This window comes from Musa acuminata, chromosome BXJ2-8 (assembly GCF_036884655.1).
Source record: "Musa acuminata AAA Group cultivar baxijiao chromosome BXJ2-8, Cavendish_Baxijiao_AAA, whole genome shotgun sequence".
Lineage (NCBI taxonomy): Eukaryota > Viridiplantae > Streptophyta > Magnoliopsida > Zingiberales > Musaceae > Musa > Musa acuminata.
In genome coordinates this window covers 5,918,677-5,938,432 of record NC_088345.1, presented here as the reverse complement: position 1 = coordinate 5,938,432, position 19,756 = coordinate 5,918,677, and the positions used below count along the sequence as shown (strand labels likewise).

The 19,756-nt window shown below is 39.0% G+C and overlaps 3 protein-coding genes across 3 annotated transcripts; 1 reads left to right on the top strand and 2 right to left on the bottom strand.

Moving 5' to 3' along the window:
• Positions 1 to 244: 244 nt before the first annotated feature.
• LOC103993494 (small ubiquitin-related modifier 2) lies at positions 245 to 3,291 on the top strand. Its single transcript, XM_009413582.3, has 3 exons — positions 245 to 419; positions 2,845 to 2,994; positions 3,081 to 3,291. Exons 1-3 carry the CDS (start codon positions 342 to 344, stop codon positions 3,150 to 3,152), a joined length of 300 nt encoding a protein of 99 aa, XP_009411857.1. The 5' UTR covers positions 245 to 341; the 3' UTR covers positions 3,153 to 3,291.
• Positions 3,292 to 7,295: 4,004 nt separating this feature from the next.
• On the bottom strand, positions 7,296 to 8,891 carry LOC135618899 (uncharacterized). Its single transcript, XM_065120311.1, has one exon. The coding sequence runs from the start codon at positions 8,537 to 8,539 to the stop codon at positions 7,574 to 7,576; it is 966 nt and encodes a 321-aa protein (XP_064976383.1). The 5' UTR covers positions 8,540 to 8,891; the 3' UTR covers positions 7,296 to 7,573.
• Positions 8,892 to 12,638: 3,747 nt separating this feature from the next.
• Positions 12,639 to 19,655, bottom strand: LOC103993497 (GDT1-like protein 4). Its single transcript, XM_009413584.3, has 9 exons — positions 19,435 to 19,655; positions 19,282 to 19,350; positions 19,076 to 19,201; positions 18,889 to 18,987; positions 18,670 to 18,742; positions 16,543 to 16,628; positions 15,532 to 15,615; positions 15,192 to 15,251; positions 12,639 to 12,991 (listed from the first exon to the last, which is right to left on the bottom strand). Exons 1-9 carry the CDS (start codon positions 19,534 to 19,536, stop codon positions 12,803 to 12,805), a joined length of 888 nt encoding a protein of 295 aa, XP_009411859.2. The 5' UTR covers positions 19,537 to 19,655; the 3' UTR covers positions 12,639 to 12,802.
• Between the last annotated feature and the right edge of the window lie 101 nt (positions 19,656 to 19,756).

The window sequence follows — 19,756 nt, the reverse complement described above, 5'->3', positions numbered from 1 at the left end:
TAAAATTGTTTCACGTGTTTAATAATATATTTATTTTAATTTTTAATAAATTCAATCAAATCATAGAAGTGACAACAGAATTCACGTGATGCATCGAGGCCGTCCAATTTTACAATGGACGGCCAAACAATGGGAACGCCATCGGTCGCCGTCAGCCCGTCCGCAGGATCCCACCACGCGAAGGCGGACGTGAAAGGTTATGAATTCGGACTCTGAAATCCGCCTTTAAATCCGTGGTGGAGCGCCTCGCCTTCGCTTGGAGCTCGGCTCGGCTACGGCAGGCGAAGCGTCGTGAGATTGAAACCCTAAGGAAGGGTCGGGAGCGCGGGATCGGTCGAGTGATGTCGGGGCCAGGGCAAGAGGAGGATAAGAAGCCGGCGGATCAGTCGGCGCACATCAATCTCAAGGTCAAGGGGCAGGTTTGGTTCCTTCTGTTGCCTCCTCCCTTCTTTTCCCTTTTTTATTTATTTTCTTCGATAAAATGGATTTCTTTGTGGGCTGTAATGTTCTTCTGTCGCCAATCAGCATGATTACTCTGCTTTATAAGATTTAGCTCTCGTCGATTTAGAGATTTGGTGTTTCGTTAGTGTGTTCCTTTTGGGGGTTTGATTCGAGATTGCTTACCTCTGAAATCTTTGCCAAAAACATGAGCTTTTTCTGATTTGCTTGGGTATTTGGGGTGATGCCTATGCTGTCAGTCGAAATCTCCTGCCAATGCATGGTCTACAAACAAATTGATACTCGAAATTTTCTATGTAGTTGTGGATTATGCTGGATGTAACAACATGGTATCTAATTGATATTTTTAGTAGGTATTATGATGAGTTCTTTGTTGAACTCTTTGTGCTGTTGTCAAATATTTATGTTGTTGTTCATGCATCATCTGTATATTGAATTATTTCCTACCGTAATTTCCAAAACTACGTGGGAAAAGAACCTTGTAGCCTTCCCTCGAGAACTGAGATGTACGTCTTCTCGTGTTGTTTTTGGTCCTAGATAGAAAAGCTTGTTGATCCAATTGACTATTCTGTCATGACACAAATTAGTTTGCAAGTTATGTTGATTATTTTGAAACTTGGGGGACTAAGGTTTGAATCAGACACAGATTTACAAGTGAACTGCAATCTATTGAGATTAAACTGGCGTTTGCTCCTGGTTAAACTAAGCTTGGCAAGAAGTTAAGCTCATTGACTGGGGGTTCTTATCCTGTGTCCTGGTGTCAGACCTTGTGATCTCTTAACCTGTGCCAAGAAATTGAACTTTGCAACTTTGTATCAATTTATATCAAGCAATTAATTGATGAGTTGCGTGTTATATACATAAAATGCATTGCATAGTGATAACAAATGGCCGGAAAAGATTCATCTACCTGACCCTTAATAATTGGGACATAATAGCTTGTTATTGTTGTCTTTGTTTTTTATACGTGTGTGTCTCTTTAATAAAGACAAGATAAAAGGAGTTTGCATAATTAGTAGCTTTGTTCTCACAAGTTCAGTTTGCCAAAGTGGGTGTGGTCAGTCTGATTGTATCTTTATTTGCTTTGGAAGGACATTTTGTGAGCCTGAGATTTAGGATATCTTGCATTTTATTTGTTTTATTTCATACTTTGAATCATGTTGTGCTCAGGAGCAGCACTTTGGTCATGAGTAGAAATTTTTATTTGCATGGATTGTTTCAGTAACACTGGTAAATTAATGTTAACTATCTTCTCTGCCTTGTACAGTGTTTTAGTGAGCTATTTATTTGATATGTTAACTGTCACAACCGAAGCCCAAAATCCAAAAATTACTCATGAGGTCCACTTTTATGCAGGGTAGTGGTTTATTTATATATATATATATATATATATATATAAGAATCCTTTGTGCAATGAATGTTGGATTAATCAGGGAATTACATAGTAGTGAAACCATTCTTTTCATCATTATAGAAACACTAGAAATAAGGTAGCATAGAACTTCAATTTTAAAACTAACAAATAGAGTTAAAAGTATGAAAATTGCACAAACTACAATGTGTTCGTGTCAAAATTACAGAAATTACAGAACAGTATTTTCCAGAGCCAAGATCATAAAAGCTTCTGAAAATTGTGAAACATAACTGTTTATTGAGATAACATGATTAAAATTAATGGAAGTTGCAAGGCCAACGATTATTGTGTGATTCAGTTCTTATAGCCTCTTCATCTTTTCCCCTCTTTCTTGAGTTCTATGATACTGGGTCAACAATTTTGGCTATCTGGATTGCATATTATCTTGAATTTGGACATGAAAAGCACTGTGAATTGGGATGGTTGATCTGGATCTATGTCCAAAGTGTGAATAGTGTTTAGACTAACTATTTCTATGCCTTATACTGGCATACACGTGGTTTGTGCTTTGGATATTATCTGCCGTAAGTTAATTTATATGTAACTTCTTTTAGGTATAAAATAAAGCTGATACAACTATTTGGGCTGATATAATAGCTGCATAGCTAATCAGCATCATACATATTATATGCCTTTCCCAGTTCAGCTTTATTGTCTTCAAATGACAAAACAGTGACTATGGATTCTTTTTTTCTTCGAAATATCTAGTGCTGGAACATTTTTCAGCATATCTTGATATTTAATATTATAGTTTTCCTCTTCAAATATTCAGCATTGTTCTTGTCATAGCTGAACTTCTTCAATAAGCTGGTTGGTGGTGGATCCTATTTGCGTTTGCCTTAAATTTTCTTTTATAGTGGAGGCAACCAGCGCTAAAATTTGGAGGACTTGAAATTACATTTTTCTGATCGTGTTTTATTATGATATGCCACCATCAGTGCTCTACTAATTTCTTGCTTTTGTGTTGTAAGGATGGAAATGAGGTCTTCTTTAGGATCAAGCGCAGCACTCAGCTGAAGAAGCTCATGAATGCCTACTGCGATCGCCAGTCCGTGGACTTCAATGCCATTGCTTTCTTGTTTGACGGCCGTAGACTACGGGGGGAACAGACTCCTGATGAAGTAACCGTTTGCGGCAGCTTTAAATCAATTCTTTGTCACTGTTAACCATAATTTACGCTCAACGATCTTGTCTCATGTTCCTGCAGCTTGAAATGGAAGATGGGGATGAGATTGATGCGATGTTGCACCAAACCGGGGGTGGCCTGCCAAGTGCGTAGACGTCATCAGTTGTATTTTGGCCATGGTAAAGAACCGTGTAAAAGACGACCGGCAGCTACTGAACTTAATGGCCTGTTCTAAAGTATGAACTACTATTTTGGATGGATTAACGTTGCGAGGTGTTTACGTTTGTTTTTAGTTTCCATTCTCCAATTATGCAACGGCCTCGAAGCCGCCAAGAAGCCAGACGATCTGGTGATCATGTAGGCGAGAAGCTGCTTCCTTGAAGGATGCGTTCTCTTCCAGTGTATACGCTATTCGGCTCTCTGCCTGTTTGACGCGTGGATTGGTGAGTTTGGAAACTGCGACGTCTCTCTGGGTAAACAATTCGGGTACATAGGAGGCAGTATCTTAAGTCATTCGTAGAAAAGCTCGCCTCAGTTTTCTACGTCTTATACGGTCACTCAGGGTAGATGGTCGTTAAGGAAACAGTACGGACAGATGGTCGTCAACAAAAGTTACTAAATAGCTAGCTATTTAACAATTTTAATATATACATATATATATGCTATTTACTAGAATCCAGATCAACCTATCTTATTCACTGCTCGCCTTCAAACGGAGAGTGACATTACTCGCTCTGCCTGGCGCTTTTTATCGTCATTAGGTTTTTATTTGTTCCTGCGAACGTGAGCCGTGATGTTTCTGTGGTTTGAAGCCGTCGAATCGGAGAACGATGGGGGTCGATGGTCGCAATGGCAAGGGTAACGAGTGAGTTCCTGCGATGCTAGCTTGTTTTGGGTTACTTATGTCTAATTTGGTGACGGTAGTATTTCATGGAGCCTACAAGACAGAAGGTTGGATTGAGGTGGTCCGTTTGGTGGCGGTGGCGATTTCTTTGACGTCATCCGATCTTGGTGTTCTTCGCATGGTCGGAAATGAAGATCGAAATGGGTACTCTCCCTCTCTTTCTCTTCAGGACCTTTTCACGAGTTTGGGAGTCTTGAATGTACGGAGTATGTTCTGATTCGGTTTCTGTTTATCTCTCTTCTTCGCTTATCCGTCTTTTACTGATCATTTTTAATTCCTTTCAGAAGTTAATTTTTAGTTCAAGTTTTTACCCTCTTTAATGTCGTTTATAGCTTTCACCAACAAAGCCATTAGTTCCTATGAAGCTTGCTTTCATTTGTACTGATTTTATGGTACATCTTGAATCTTTTACTTATTCTTGTAGCAGTGGATGATTATAGTATGAAGGGCACGCCCGGTCATGGCTGTGCCTTTTATGGACTTCCAAATTCCGCAGGATTCTCTCACATATTCTGGGATGAGTTATGCCATTGTCAAGATGATTTGTTGAACATGCTGGATGAGCACATTCCCATCATAGATTGCGCAGATTAGGGACACCAAGTTTCTAATATCGGTGGTATGATCGACCTTTATGATGCTTGGTATCCAATGTTTGTATCCATGCTTTGCAAAAAGTTACTCTGTTGCATCTTAAACCATTGGATCCTTTTTATTGTGTGTATGCCTACGCTTGAAAGCTTTCCTATTTGTATCATATTAGTCTATCATAGTTGCATCAGTTATGTTTATATATAATCATGGATAAGGACGGTAATATACCAGATCAAATTTGGTAAAGGTCAGGACTTGGCATCCAGATCTGTCAGATTCCCAATTTGGATCAATGGTTTTTCTTATTTGGAAATGTTAAATTGTCCACCAAGAGTGGTTGGAAATCAGGCTGAATCGATGGGTTTGGTCAGAAGTTGTATCGGTACAGCACAATCATCTGAAACTGGTGCATTTCGGATGATCAGCTGACAACTGATTGGTTGGAAAGATGGATCCAGTAGCCGAATGGAATGATCAATCGGATCAGCAGCTGATCCTAGTGATTCTTAGAAAAATCAGAGGTTTGAATATTGGAGTCCTTTAATCCTAATCCAGATTCTGCAAAGCCTTAACATTGAGCTAAGTCAGAAGATGATGTGTCTAGTAGAAACTCAGTGTTTGCATTTTGGATTAGAAGTTATCTTAACATTCAACTAATCTGTTACATTGGAGTTTTGTAAGTGAAACATGCTGGTGTTAACAAATAGCACATGTTTTGTGACACATCATAATTTTTTTTCAGTTATTCTTCATGGCCTGCCGATTAATCCTAACTATAATAAGAGTTTATGCAGCATCGTTTTTTAGCATTTATGGCCCTTTTGCAGGCACTGCTTAATTCAGTCAGATGTATGCTGCCGGTAGGGAAGAAGGGCATATTTGCAGATGTTTGCTTGATGCTTAGACTTGAAAGAGTACATGCATTTTAACCTTTAAGAATAATATGCATATTTTGATTCCATATGTGGGTTCATGCCCTACTATTCTAAAGGCATCGGCATGTTAGTAAAACACCTCCATCCTAGTTCCTTTTTTATCCCCCCCACCCTATGGCATTATCAGCTTGGGTTTCCTCGTTTCCAGTGCAATAACAATTCAGAACCACCTAAATGATACTTTTCTTGCGTGGATTAGGTTTACTGCTAACTTCTCATGAAAGCATATTTATTAGGCTTTGCTTCAGTACTTCTGTTGGTCCCTCCATGGGAACCCTAACTATCAAATCTGGATTGTTCGATCACTATTTGACACTCTGGAATGGTGACTTATTTCATGATCAACTGTATTCTTGAATCTAAATGATAAGGTAAGAATTATTGTGTTAAGACATTAAGAATTCTTTTCTCAAATCTCTGTGATATTATGGAATACTTGATGTGGAATGCATTGTCCACATAAATTGCTTACCTGATGTTATTTTTCTCCAAGTCAATATCTCTTTTTTTTTCTTGATAAATATCTAATTGTCAACAGTGGTTACTGAGTTGTTGCTGTGGTGAGCCAAACTTGATTTTGGGGATCTTTTTGCAGACCAAGAATTTATTTGGTCTGGCTTATAGACATGGCTCCTGTGATTCAATTAATTGACTGTTTATTTTTCTGATGTGATATTTGTCAGTTCATTTTTTCATCATGCATTGTTCTTGTAGTGATCAATCATCAATGCTGAAATATGTAGTCTATTTTAACAGAAAAAATAGCTTTAAGATGGGGAATAGCATAAGACTATATGGCTATCCTGTGGAGTTCTGTGGGTAGTGCTGGAAAATGAAAAGGAAAACCATTAGATTTTGATGGAACTGCTTAGCTACTAGGTATGGGTACTGAACAAAGATCAACCAAGTAATAATACCAGTACATGCCAGAAACTGTGAACTATTCTGCAGTACAAACCAAAAGAAAAATGATTACTTCAATACAGTCTTCATTGCCTGGAGCTAGTAGCTGGAAAGATTTAGATTTTAAGTTGGACTTTGTTGCCCGAATTTGATCTTTCTTATATTTATGCTTAAAAAACACAAAAATTGACAATGACTTAAATTCCAGGCTCAAGGTCCCAATTCCAGACCTACATTAAGTAGGATCACATGCTGCCAACAACTGATGTAATTATCTTTATTCATGCTATCATAATTTTCTGAAATACTTGGATATCAATGATCAGGTTCTTCACATTTGCATCAGGCATGAATCTGTTAATTACTGGAAGTACGCTCAAGCTCAGGCAACCTTGACACATCACAAGCTTCTTTTGAATGAGATATCAAATCAAGGCACAGGTATGTATTTAGCTTGAGAAGCATGCATTATGTGAATCATCAGTTTATGTTACTGTTCTATGAGAAAAGAAACATGGAATTGACAGATGAGACACTCGTAGAACTAGCAAAGACACATCACTGGCCCAGACCATGACTGCTTGTGCCAAGATAAGAAGTAAATAAAATGTAGATGCACTTAATGTTTGGTATGAAAAGAAATATAAGTTAATGTTGTACAGAAGATCTTCAGTATTTTGGTGTATGGGATCATCTCATCTTTGATATTTTCATTTTTTTATTTCTCTTTGGTCTTATAATAAAAATAAAAAATATTTTGTAATCTTCCTTTGGACAACTTCTAGTATTATTGTTCCCTCAAATAATCTCCAAGCTAAATTTGCATTTGCAGATATAACATTAGTCTTCAGATTCTAACACTACAGCCACCAAGCTTTGGCAACTGATTTGACATCTTAAATCTATTCAATTTCTGTACAATGCATGCACTTGATTATGAACTGAATAAGAACAAGTCAATTAATAAGGTCAATAAGACCTGTATACAATTTTTTGTTTCATTGATATCTAAATCCAGCATTATACATCAGCATTTAGCAACATGACGCTAAATCCAACATTTTGTTTCGCTAACATGTTGTTCTCCCATCTTGGCATGCATCAGGAAAATCCAGGAACGATGACCATTGAATAAGACACGCAACAACAGTCTTAGCAACATGAAACGGGACATTGTCATTATAGAAGAACAATTGGTGATGGTGGTGGTGGTGGACGTTGGAAATTGGGAGGAGAAGCTAGAAGATGTCGAGGATCTCGAGAATGTAGCCATTGCAGAGGGGACAGTTGCCGCGGCTGACCCAGAGCTCCCGGGAGCAGAGCCGGCAAAATGTGTGGCCGCAGGGGATGAACGCCGCCCCCTTGTGCCGCACCATGCATACGCAGCAGACGTACAACATCCCATCCCCGCCACCCTCCGGCTTATCCTGCGCCACTTCCTCCTCCTCCTCCTCCTCCTCTTCCTCCGCCTCTAACTCCTCCTCGCTACCGCCCCATTGCATATCCGTCTGCTCCAGCAACGCCATCAGGGACATCTTAGCCGGCTGCTCCTCCTCTTCCTCTTCCTCCTCCTCCTCTTCTTCCTTTGATGGTGCAGCAGCCGGCGCCCAGGAATCGTCGGTGTCGCCCGGATAGGTCTTATGGCCGCCGCTGATTTCTTTGCTGACGGCGGGCGGTTCCTCCGCCGCTACGGCTACGGCCATGGGTTCTTGGACGGGAGGCTCGGAGTTCCTAACGGAGACCGAGAGCGAAACGGAGCGGCAGCGGACGGTGTTGGAGCGGGACGAGACGACGAGCTCGGGGTCCGAGATGGGGTAAGGGTTCCTAATGGAGACGTTGCGGGAAACGACGGGATTGCGGCAGATGGAAACGGCGACCTCGGGGTCGGAGATCGGACACGGTTGGCTGGAGGACACCGCCGTCAAAGCCGCACCGGCGCGGCGGAGGCTGTCCGTCAGCGACCTCCACCTGGAGCCGTTGCCGGAATCCCCATCCGCGTTGCGCACCTGCTGGATGATGTCAAACAGCCTCTTTCCGCCGCCCGAGGCGGAGCCTTCCCTCTTCTCGCACGCGAAGTCGCCGCTGCCTCGGCCGCAGGATGGCTTCGTGTCATCCTCCTCCCGGACCTCGAGGGGTTCACAGAGATCAGAGGAATCGACGTTCTCCAAGGACGTCACACTTTGCAGTAGCTCGCTCCCTTCCATTCCAAGATCCGATTTTCATAACAAAGAAGGCTCGTCCCCGAAGCGAGAAGGCTTGATGGCGGTGGAGGAGCAACGGAGATGGAGAGAAGCCTGGATCTAAAAGGAGTGCATCGTTGCCGATTGAGTCCACGGGCAAAGGCCCCCTAACATCCCTCTTCCTCCAAGACGAAGAGAACAGCCAAAAATATCGGCCCGTCTCACACAGGTCGACGACGACGATAAGGTGGAAGGTAGGAAACAGAGGAGAGATGAGCGTCGGAGCGAAAAAGGAGGAGAAAAGGTCGGTACCTCTTTGCCTTCTCGTCGTTTTTGTTTTCTTGTCGATTTGAATCGTGTGCCAGAGAGACGGGACAGATACGTGTCATATCTCTGTCTCTCTCTCCTCGTCCTCCTCCGCTGTGGCTGGTGGTGGAGGACAGAGTTGCCGGGGGAGGGGAACGCGTCTTCCGCGACGTGTTCCGTTCCCCACGGAGTGACATGGGAAACGTGGAAAGTGTCACGGCGTCACATCCCAACCCAGCTGTTGACGGTTATTACCGGTTAGACTGGCGGCTGCTTCGCACGTGATGCATGATCCCTAGAGATCAGGAGTTGATTAGGCAAAACTATGGACGGCTCGGATCGGGCTCGATCTTAAGAGAAGTATTCAGGTGCATATAATCCGTGGTGTCGTCATCCTCGCTCAGAGAATTGAATGGGTTTCGTGTTTGACTGTGTTCTACATGAGTTTTTTACGTAAAAATACTTAAAATCATTCATACTATTTTTACAATCATAAAAAAGTTTGTAGAAGATACTAAGATATGTTAGAGTTATAGCTAATACAAATTGTTTTTATTTTTAGTATTCTAGAATTTTTGCAAGAATATGTATGCTATATGAGAAACTTAATTTACGAAAATCACTTGTTATTTTAGAGATTGACATGTCCTTGAGGCTTTTGCCTGGAATAAAAAGAAAATAGTGGACTGATGATGCATGAGGGCCACTTAGGACCACTTCAAATTGTTACAAATACATAAAATAAACTTAATTATAAAAGAAAATCACTTGTTATTTTTCTTTTGTTTAGGATAACATCAGGCCTTAAGACTTAGTTGGTCCAAAACATGTGTTTCTTTTATCTTTTTGACACCAAGTTATACGTCACCCTCGTCGATTTGTAATCATCTCATTGCAACTATTGATACGCTCCAACTTGAGCAATTCACTGTCTCCCCTATAACCAACATGCTCCCGTCATCTTATCTGGCCAAGTGGAGCTTCGGTTGCGTCAAAGGCATGATCTAGCTGGCATGAAGTTGTGGTTAACCTAAATCTTATTTGAGGATGATTGGATGATGAACCAACTTTAAGATGTCTCAATGAAACGGTCATCTTGAGAAAGTTATTATCTCCAAGTATATTGTCTTGACAATGAGACCAACTTGTGAAGTAGTCATCATGACATGACTAACTCGAGGGAGTATTAGTCGATCATCTTAAAGAAGTAGATATTTTGATAATACAATCAACTTGTCATCAAGATATTTATCTATTTCTTGTAGTTCGGATAAGGTTATCGTTTCATCAGTGAAGGTATTTTTTAAGCTAATTATATATTATCTCGTTTAGTTAGATCTCTTTAGCATATCAATCTTTAGACTTCAAAATTTTATGCTAGAATACTTATATGTAGGAAAATGAAACATCTAATTTCATTTGCCCTAACATCATTGGTTTTATCAATAGAAGCATGAAAACAATGGGCAGAAAGATCATTTCAATATCCTAATTACATTTTCGATGGTGGCGGATGGTGATGCCATTAAGGGTCGCAAGTGGCTGTTGTAGATAAAGAGGAAGAGCGACGATGAGAGTTGAGGCAAAGGAAGAGGACGAAGCAAATCTCAATACTTTACATTTGTGTCGACACTAATACAGTTGTCGAACAACGTTGACGCAGATGTAGAGAGACAAAAAGGTTGCTTAGCAACTGCGTCAACGCCACTTCACAACCCCATCCTTCGGCTCCAACCTAGTGGGACAGCCTCCACCCTCTCCTCAACCACCTCGAACCATTGTTTCGTGGTTGTATATCGACGATCTATGTGCTTCTTCGCTCGAGGTGCCACCGTGGACTCGAAGATAGAGAGGCTAGAGTTAGAAGACCAGGAAGCCATAGAGTGCAAAGGGTAGGTAGCAAGATCGAGATCATAGGAAGCAGAAAGGGGGCAGACCTGTCACAAACCTATGTCAGAGATGCATCAACCGGCATCGAGGGAGTGGCAAGCGGCATTGGTGACCTAATTGATGTGGCGAACCGTAAGGAAGTTGGTGTCATGAGTGAACTCATCGTATGCCCAAAAAAGGAAGGCTGCATCTAGGTCACAGTAGATTGTCATCTTTTTATTGCTCTGCATCTACGTCAATACTGATGCAGATGTCGAGCGATCCTTTCATTGCTCTGCATTTGCTTCGACGTCACTCAACAACTATATCAATATCGATGCATGCAGAACGTCAACATTTGCATTATCCTTTTCCTATTCTCCCTTTGTCTCACCTTTTGTCATCACTTTTCCTCTTCATCCACAATAACCACCCGTGACCTCCAACGACGTTATTGTTCATCACTATTGTAATCGTAATTGGGACGTTAAAATTATTTTTTTATCTATCATTTTTGTGTTTTCATTAGTAAAATCAATGATATGGTAAATGGACTTAGATGTTTCACTTTTATAACTATAGAGATTTCAATATAATTTTTTTAAAATTTATAGATTATGATATAAAAAGATCTAACTACATATTGTAATATATGATTAGTCCGTATTTTTTTATTCCAGTAAGTGTGATGGAGGTTGAACCGAATTGGCATCTTTAAGTTCTTTATTCCCAGTAGGGAATGATGAGATCACCTTGTGGCTAATGAGTAGCCAAATAATGTGCTACCACTGGATGTATCAATTGTTGGAAAATAGGGATGATGGTTTCCAGAGTTTGGACTTGTTGGGTGAAGTGAAAGAAGGTTTCAACGGGTATAATAACTTATTCTGGACTCGTTGATGGGAAACGGAAGTGATGATCGTTATGGAATCATCGTCGATAGTGTGCATGACAAAGTTGATATAACCTGTCTCATTTTTCATATGTTATCGCATTTGGAATAGGGAAAGAATATTAACTAAACGTGAGAGAATTAACGGATAAATAATAATATCCATTGTGTCATATCCTAACATAACCTAAGGGTAAAGAACATCCCTATCCTATATAGTGTCAATTCAAGAATAGAAAACGCTCGCATAATCATCATATTAGAAGTTTGTTCAAAAAATACGATATTAGGAGTTTGTCCAAAAAAATACTCTTCCAAGGTCAAGTTAATAATTGTTCATTCATTACGAGTGAAAAAAAATATTGTAAACAAAAAGTATGAGAGTTAGCTTAATTATATGAGCTCTATTTTATTCAAAATAAGAACATATTTGAAAAACAAAAACAAAACTTAATTATATATAGAGTTAATTTAATAAAAAAATATTCATTTCAGATGCTTTCTTAACGTGATATACACAACTGGCACATCATCATCATCATCATCATCATCATCATCATCAAGTTGACTAGACTTTACATGTCAAGTAGATCAAAAATAATAACCATATCAATACCTAAAACATTCTTTCATATGATGATGTTCTAAACTCACTCATCAAAATGATATGATAATAGATGTACCAGACTAATTTATCAAAGGAAAGAAGAAAAAAAAAATAGAGCCGAAACATTGGGACCAAATTAACTCTGGACTAATTTCAAATCCGACAACTGGCGTGAAAAGAAACACAAAAGCTTGCAAGCATGGGCATGCCTGAAATGATCGCAAGGGTATCTAGTAATCAAGATGATGCTGCTTGCATGCCGTTAACACTTACCCATGAAAGTAAACGCTTCATGCCATTGACTTTGGACACGGTCTCAGTCACTGCTGGCGGCTGGGACGCACATCAAAGAAGCGCACTGTCCCCTCCTCTTCCCTTGGTGGATGTGCTACACTCAAAAAGGTCAGTCTTCAAAGGTCTTCCACATTCCATGTACTGAAACGAATTCCTGAGAACACAAGACTTTGACTACTGCCCTCTTTACAGATTCAAAACTTGAGACATGTAAATCAATTTTATCTGTGATACAGAGGAGAAAAGGAAAATAGCAAAACATATATCCGGGTTGGTTTGTAACAAATGCCTATCATAAAAATTATCAGCACATTTTGTATCACAATGGAGGGTAAAAGTATGATGATAAGGAAAACCCCAGAAACAGAAGGCCGCCAATGGTAGCAACTGTCTTTTGTGATATTTTGGATGCCAGCATGCTCCCTCCCACCACTGCTAATGTTGTACATATAGTGTGACCCAAAGTTGCGCCTACGGCAACTCCAATTGCGTTCTTGTGAGTTGCCAGCTGCAGGATCCACAACACGACATGCTCTAATTAATCAAACAAAGAAATTTAAAGGATGATAAACATGTAGGTAGAATATGCCTCTGCAATTCCAGTAGAGGATTATTTGTTCTGTTCACATTAACAGGTGCTTTGATCAGAAAAAAAAAAGGAGTAACTGGCACCTGGTGTGCAATCAGATTGGTGGAGAAGAATAGGTATTCAAAAGAATCAAAGGCCAAATATGATAGATTAAACTAATTATCCATTTTTGCCCTAACTAATCATAGTGTCTGCCCACCTCCCAAGTCCTTCGATGGAAGAAAAGTTAACATGGGATGGAAACAAGCTGCACGGCTACAATTATACTCCAGGAGAGTTCTTGAGTACATTAAGCCCTGCTTTCTAGCCATAGAAAATCACCAGTTCATGATGCTTGAGAAATTTTGCAGCTTTTGGGGTAGTTACACAACTTACAAAGACGAAAAAAATAAGCATAATACATATACATTTTCTGGGCACTTCTAAAATCGAGCATCAGGTAACTATGACTCCCTGCATAATGGCATGGCAAACTCTATGTTGGTGGCCAGTTAAATAAATTTAAATGGTACACCCTCTTAACAATGTCATGTTCTAATAAACATACATTATTTACTCGAAATCACTATTCTTCCACAAAATTGCAGTGTCTTACGAAGTTCTACGGTTTTGCCATTCGGAGTGCAACAATACCTAAACAATTAATTTATAGTAATTTCAAACCATGCTTCAAACAATGGTTCATTGATTGGCCAATCTAAATCAGGATCTGCCAAAGCCATGCAATCCTGATTGTCAGCTATTTCTTAGCCGATGCCAGAAATCAGCCAGGAATGGACCAATTCTCAGCAACCAGCAAATTTCCTTGATCCCATTGTAGACAAATAAGGAAGATGAAGAAGAAGAAGAAGAAGAGCACAAAGGAAAGAAAAGAAACTCACCGAGTCCCCAGTTTTGAAATGCCAATGCGGTGCATGCACGTCTGTGCAAGCAAAGAGAGGATGGAAGAGTCTGAGAGGTCTCTTTGGTGACAGCTTAAAAACCCTAGCACCATGGACTATTAGACCTAAACCATTTTTTAAGTTAACAATTTTAAAGCAACATTTCACATGCATCTACAAAAAATCAGTTAACACTGTTTTAGTTGCCATTCAATTTTTTTATTTTTCCAAGTTTCTTAGTGTTTTTTTAATCCTACACTCACAGGCTCATACCCTATTCTTATACTATTCCTACCAACTTTCAAAGTCTATTACACTAGATGGTTAAAAATACTATTTGCTGACTTGCATAGTAAATCTTACTGTGCAAAGTGTTATCTGACTCTCACATTTTACGGGGAGCCGTCAAATATCTCAGGAATAAACACATATTCAAGGTGTGACATTTTGGCTTCCAAGGTTTCTTGTTAACTCGTCTTCTAATATAACACATTCTATCAACGTTAGTCTCCTACATCTACCCATATGTCCTCATCTATATCCAGATCAAACACTTGGATATGCATCTAACACCAATTCATTTGCCTGTATCATGCAACACCAATGGGTAGATGTGCTGATTTTGCAATTCAGCTTCTTAGTTTGCCTATTTGATTTTACTCTAAGCATTGATATTGACATGAGACAGGTCTAAAACCAGGCCATGAATTCTTCTGCTGAAATGTTCATGTACTTCATGTTTGGACACATGCACCCAACATTCATGGCAACCGCAAAAGAATGTTTGGAATGAGCTCATGGTCAGTGTCCCAGCTAGCAACATAACACATACAAAGTTATACTCAATAATGTTTCAGATGTAATTAGCAACCAACATTTCTTATTCACAAGCATATACACTTCAAAAAAGGTGATAACTTCATAAAGAAAAAACAAATCCTCCAAAATTATCATGGAAGATAGATTGAAGAGCTAATAGAAACATATAAATGAGCAGACCAGTTAAATTAGTTTAGGTTCAGAAGTATCTTAGTGAAGAATTTAGACCAATTGCAGCAAGAAATTGCAAAATTAATATGTACCATGAATTGAATGACTTGATCCACATAATCAATTATTAGAGAGTAGCAAAAATGCATTTCAGATGTCCAGATGAGGCTACATACAAATTTTAAGTCAAGTAAAAGTTGTATGAACCATAAGGAAATAAACTCTATAAAAGGTGATAGATAGCTCACCGCAATAGTTGCTATCTGGCTGCGATCCCCCCATTCAGCCAAAAATGTCAAAATAAATGACTGCATACACAAGGTAGTTTTATCAATAAAAGTCAAATTTTTTCCTATATTCGAGTTAATTTGCAAAAAATGATCAATTTGAAAGATAAGGCATCAATATTAATATGTTCCAGAATATTCATAGGCATCCATGTAGTCTCTACATCTACGTACAAAGAACAAAGATTATAAGCTTTCAAACACCACGAAACATCCCAGACATACAATAGTATCCGACGCAAAACGAAACATACAGAAAGTGATGGGCATCACCCAGAAACAATTAATGAGTGATCCAAACCTCCAAGAATATTGGCGTACAAAATCTTGAAAAGAAGCGGCGCAACGTTGACTTCCCTTGCCCTGACTCAAGCTTTTCTTCTACCTTCATTAGTTGATCACTGAAGTTAACAACTAGAAATTTTTCATAAGCTTTTGGGATAATGCAGTAACTTTAAGCTGATCTGGCAATTTGAAATGTATATACACTAACAAGAAGTTGTAAAAAGTTACTCATGCTCAGGCAAATATGAATCATATCACGAAGATGTATGTGCACTTAAATACCAGATATCTAATTACAGTTCTTTTTCAATCACTTGTTAATTCTTGAGCTACAATGCTCTAGAAGTTTTAATCAGTGCTCTCCATTCAAAAATTGTGACACCATGACACAAAAAAAGAGGGGAAAGGAGGGGAAAAGAAATAAGATTTCACCACAGAAGATAAGCTGAAGACTGTCACAAAAGTCAATATGGATGGAGCTTATATTCAATAAAGTTTGAAAAGTTAAGTAGACAATATAAATACACAAATACCACTTTTTAATTGTATTATGATGAATTTTATGTCTATACCGGCAAGAAATAAAAAAATTGCAAAACAACCATGATGATTTACTACTTGTACTATATAGCTAATGCACTTCAACACACTAAATATATAAAGTCAAGGCATTCTGAAGCCACATACCATCAATAATTGCCAAATGCCACAGTTACCTAAGTTCCATTTAAATATGGCAGCATCCATCTATGGAATATGCTAAAATATTATGGTTGAGAAGTCAGAAAGCAAAGACAGGTTTTAAAAACTTCAAGCAAAATATGCAATTTCATCCTAAGCAAGAATCAAAATCCCAAAACTTATGTTGACTGCCAACAAAAGCAGAGTCCTGATACAACCACAAAGAACAATGCAATAAAGAAATAATAGAAACAGATATTTTTACAGAAAAAGCAGACCAAAGAAGCATACTGGCCACTATAGGTTTATCATATTTACAGTAAAAAATCAAACCACAGAAGCATACTTCTTCCATTTCCTTCTTCTGTGATGTCTTTGAATCTGATCTCCAGGCGATGTATAGTAATCGCAGCCCAAAGAATGCATACAGCACTGTGTGGAGTAGACAGAGGAAAGTTATTACTGTGAGATGCTCCAAACAACAAATAACAAACTCAAATTAAATACAATCCTGATTAGGACATTATTCAAAGAGTAGGGAAATAATCTATAAAGTGGACTTCACAAAGCAGTAATGACATGACAGAACAGAAAACAATGACATGATTGAACAAATACAAATTCTAATGAAATGTGATATGAAGAATATTCTCAGCCAACTGGCAGTTGACACGTGGAGCTTTTTAAGCCAAAAAAATTGACAAAACAAGCCAGTGAGGTTTTCCATGTCAGCATAATCCTTGGGGAAAATATTCTCAGAAATCATAATTTTCTTATCCAGAGAATATGTCCCATAAGTGGTCAGGGACCCCTAGCTATAAATAGGGGCCTTTTCAAATTCAATGCAAGTTTTTTGACTCTCTATAAACCTTCTTTGACCTCCTCGGTCTTTCCAACCTCCAACAATTACTAACTTGAACATTGAGGGACCATGTCAAGTAAGCCCCACACAAGGTTTGCAAGTCTCGTCAAGGATCGCATCGAGAGTCAATCTACTCATCTAAGTCAGAGAAGCACCCCAAACAACCTCAGATCTCGAACATGACAAATTTTGAAAAAGTGCGCCAGTTCGCATCACTCTCAACACATTGGATAGACGATCATTTTTTCTTGACAAAATGTGATCCGAATTAGACCTTTAATCTAAGAATAGAAGAACATAGTACAAAATGAACTTCCATGCGCTGAATTTGTATTAGGCTAATATGTCTGCAATAAAAAAATCTATTTTGGTATCTTGATTAGGAGGTTTTTGAAGTAAAAGAAATAATTGTGTCAGTTATAGATAATTGTTTGAGAATGTCAGTTGACTTTTCATCACACATTATGTAGGAAAACATGCATAGGCCAATAAACTATGCAGGAATGAAAATTTCTGAAGCAACATTATCTATGGCAATACTTCAGGCACTCAAAATGTACATCTAGAAAGAGCTTCTGATGTAGGACTAGCTCATGACATGCAGAGCAAGTTTTTCTTTTTAATAAAGGAAGGAAAAGAGATACAAAGGGAAAGTTAATAATAAAAAAGATACAAGTGATAACAACTAAACTGGTTCTAGTCATAGAAGTAATACTCAGGATGAAGGTCTCACATATCCACACATATGTCAATACTTCAGGCACTCAAAATGCACATCTATAAAGAGCTTCTGATGTAGGACTAATTCATGACATGCAGAGAGTTTTTCTTTTTAATAAAGGAAGGAAAAGAGATACAAAGGGAAAGTAACTAATCCAAAAGATAATAGAAAAGTAATAACGACTAAACTGGTTCTAGTTTTAGAAGTAATACTCGGGATGAAGGTCTTGCATATCCACACATATTACATGTGCACAATAAATTCATACCATTAGGAAAAATAAATATTGTCTCACACCACTTATATAGAAGGTGAGAAATGGACTTATTCATTCATTGATTCATTTCATGCTTTGATTCATTCATTCACAATCTCTTTCCCTCTTCTAATAGACTCAAAGTACAAAGAGAGAAAGCAAAATAGAGAAATAAAAGTATATAATTACATATAGTCAAATTAATCAACTATTCTTTCCTTCTTCAAAGAAGATATCATTCTTCACTAATGGACTTCGATCTTTGTAGAATAAGAAAACTTTCTCAATCAATTTCAAGTATTACCTTATTCCTTTTTGGGATCTTCAATCAAACTTTGTCAATCAATGTTCATTACTAGATCACAAAGTCAGGTTGTGTAGCAAAAGGTAGCTGTGGTATAGTAGTTATATTTGTTCCCCTCCAACATAAGGTTGGATGTAGTAGATTTGATATATTGCATTATTATCAACTGGCAATGACAAACCACTTATGGTGTATTCACATTCTCAGCAGATCCCCTTTCTATTACTGAAGAAATCAAAAACTGGATGTGGATAAAGATAAAGGTGAACAGAGAGCACTTGAATTGCAGCAAAAGAAAGATAAATGAGAAAAGTTGAATGATAACTTTACCTGTAGCTGCACTGTTGGTGTGCTTCCGCGATATCAAATTGGGCACGATCCTACCAAGTCCAGTTGACAGTACCTAGAACAACAGGCAATTGCGATATGCAACATTCAAAAACGCACAAGGCTTCAGAAGCGTGATTTACACTACATAAAATATATCAAAGAGGAAGTGCAGAAGACCAAGAATCTCAACAAGAAGGAAGCCGCAAAGGAGGCACTCACCGTCATCACAAAAAGGGCGGCGAGTGCACCGGACAGGACAATTGATTTCGGATGGCGCATCGCCATAAGAGCAGCAATTATAAAGGTCTCATCTCCGATCTAGCAGGAACAGATGATCACAACAACATGACGACTGACATTAGTACAGACATCGATTCAAGACCGGAACTCGTTAAAATCATCACACCTCGCTGACGATGATCATGGAAAAGCTAGCGAAGAAGGCATCAAAGAGGCCCAGCCCCGTTTGGTCCAACGAAACGACGCCCTCCCAGCTCGCATCTTCATCTTTCCGGAACGGGCGAAGCAACATCTGCAGCAGAACAAAACCCCCCATTTCATCAGGAGACGCAGACAAAACAAAATCACCTACAACGCCAAAGATCCGCTCACTTTCGTGCGCCGATCCAAAGATTTAGGCAAGACGGCCGATGCGTTCTCGCCATTATCCGTCTCCGACTCCTGAAACATAAGCAAAATCGACAAAACTACCTTAAAGATCCCGCATCACGATCAGCCGAACAAGAAAAGGGATCAAGAGATTACCTGCGCCAAGGCTAGAGACGAATTAGAGGCGAGCAGGATGAGGAGGAACAGAGCAATCGAAGAGAGACGACCATATCTAGGAAACCTGCGGGAGCGATCCATCGGGACTGGAGCTGAAACCCTAGATTCAGATCCAAAGCCTGCGGTATGGAGAAGAAGAGATATAGGGAAGGGGGGGCTTTGAAGAACTCGCGTGGATCTATACCAATGGCTTAGCTCATACGATTAATATGAGTGCTCTGCTCTTTTATACGGGCTAATTAGTAATTACATATGTTTCATCTCAATCATTATAAATAAGTAAATAAATATTGTACTTTTA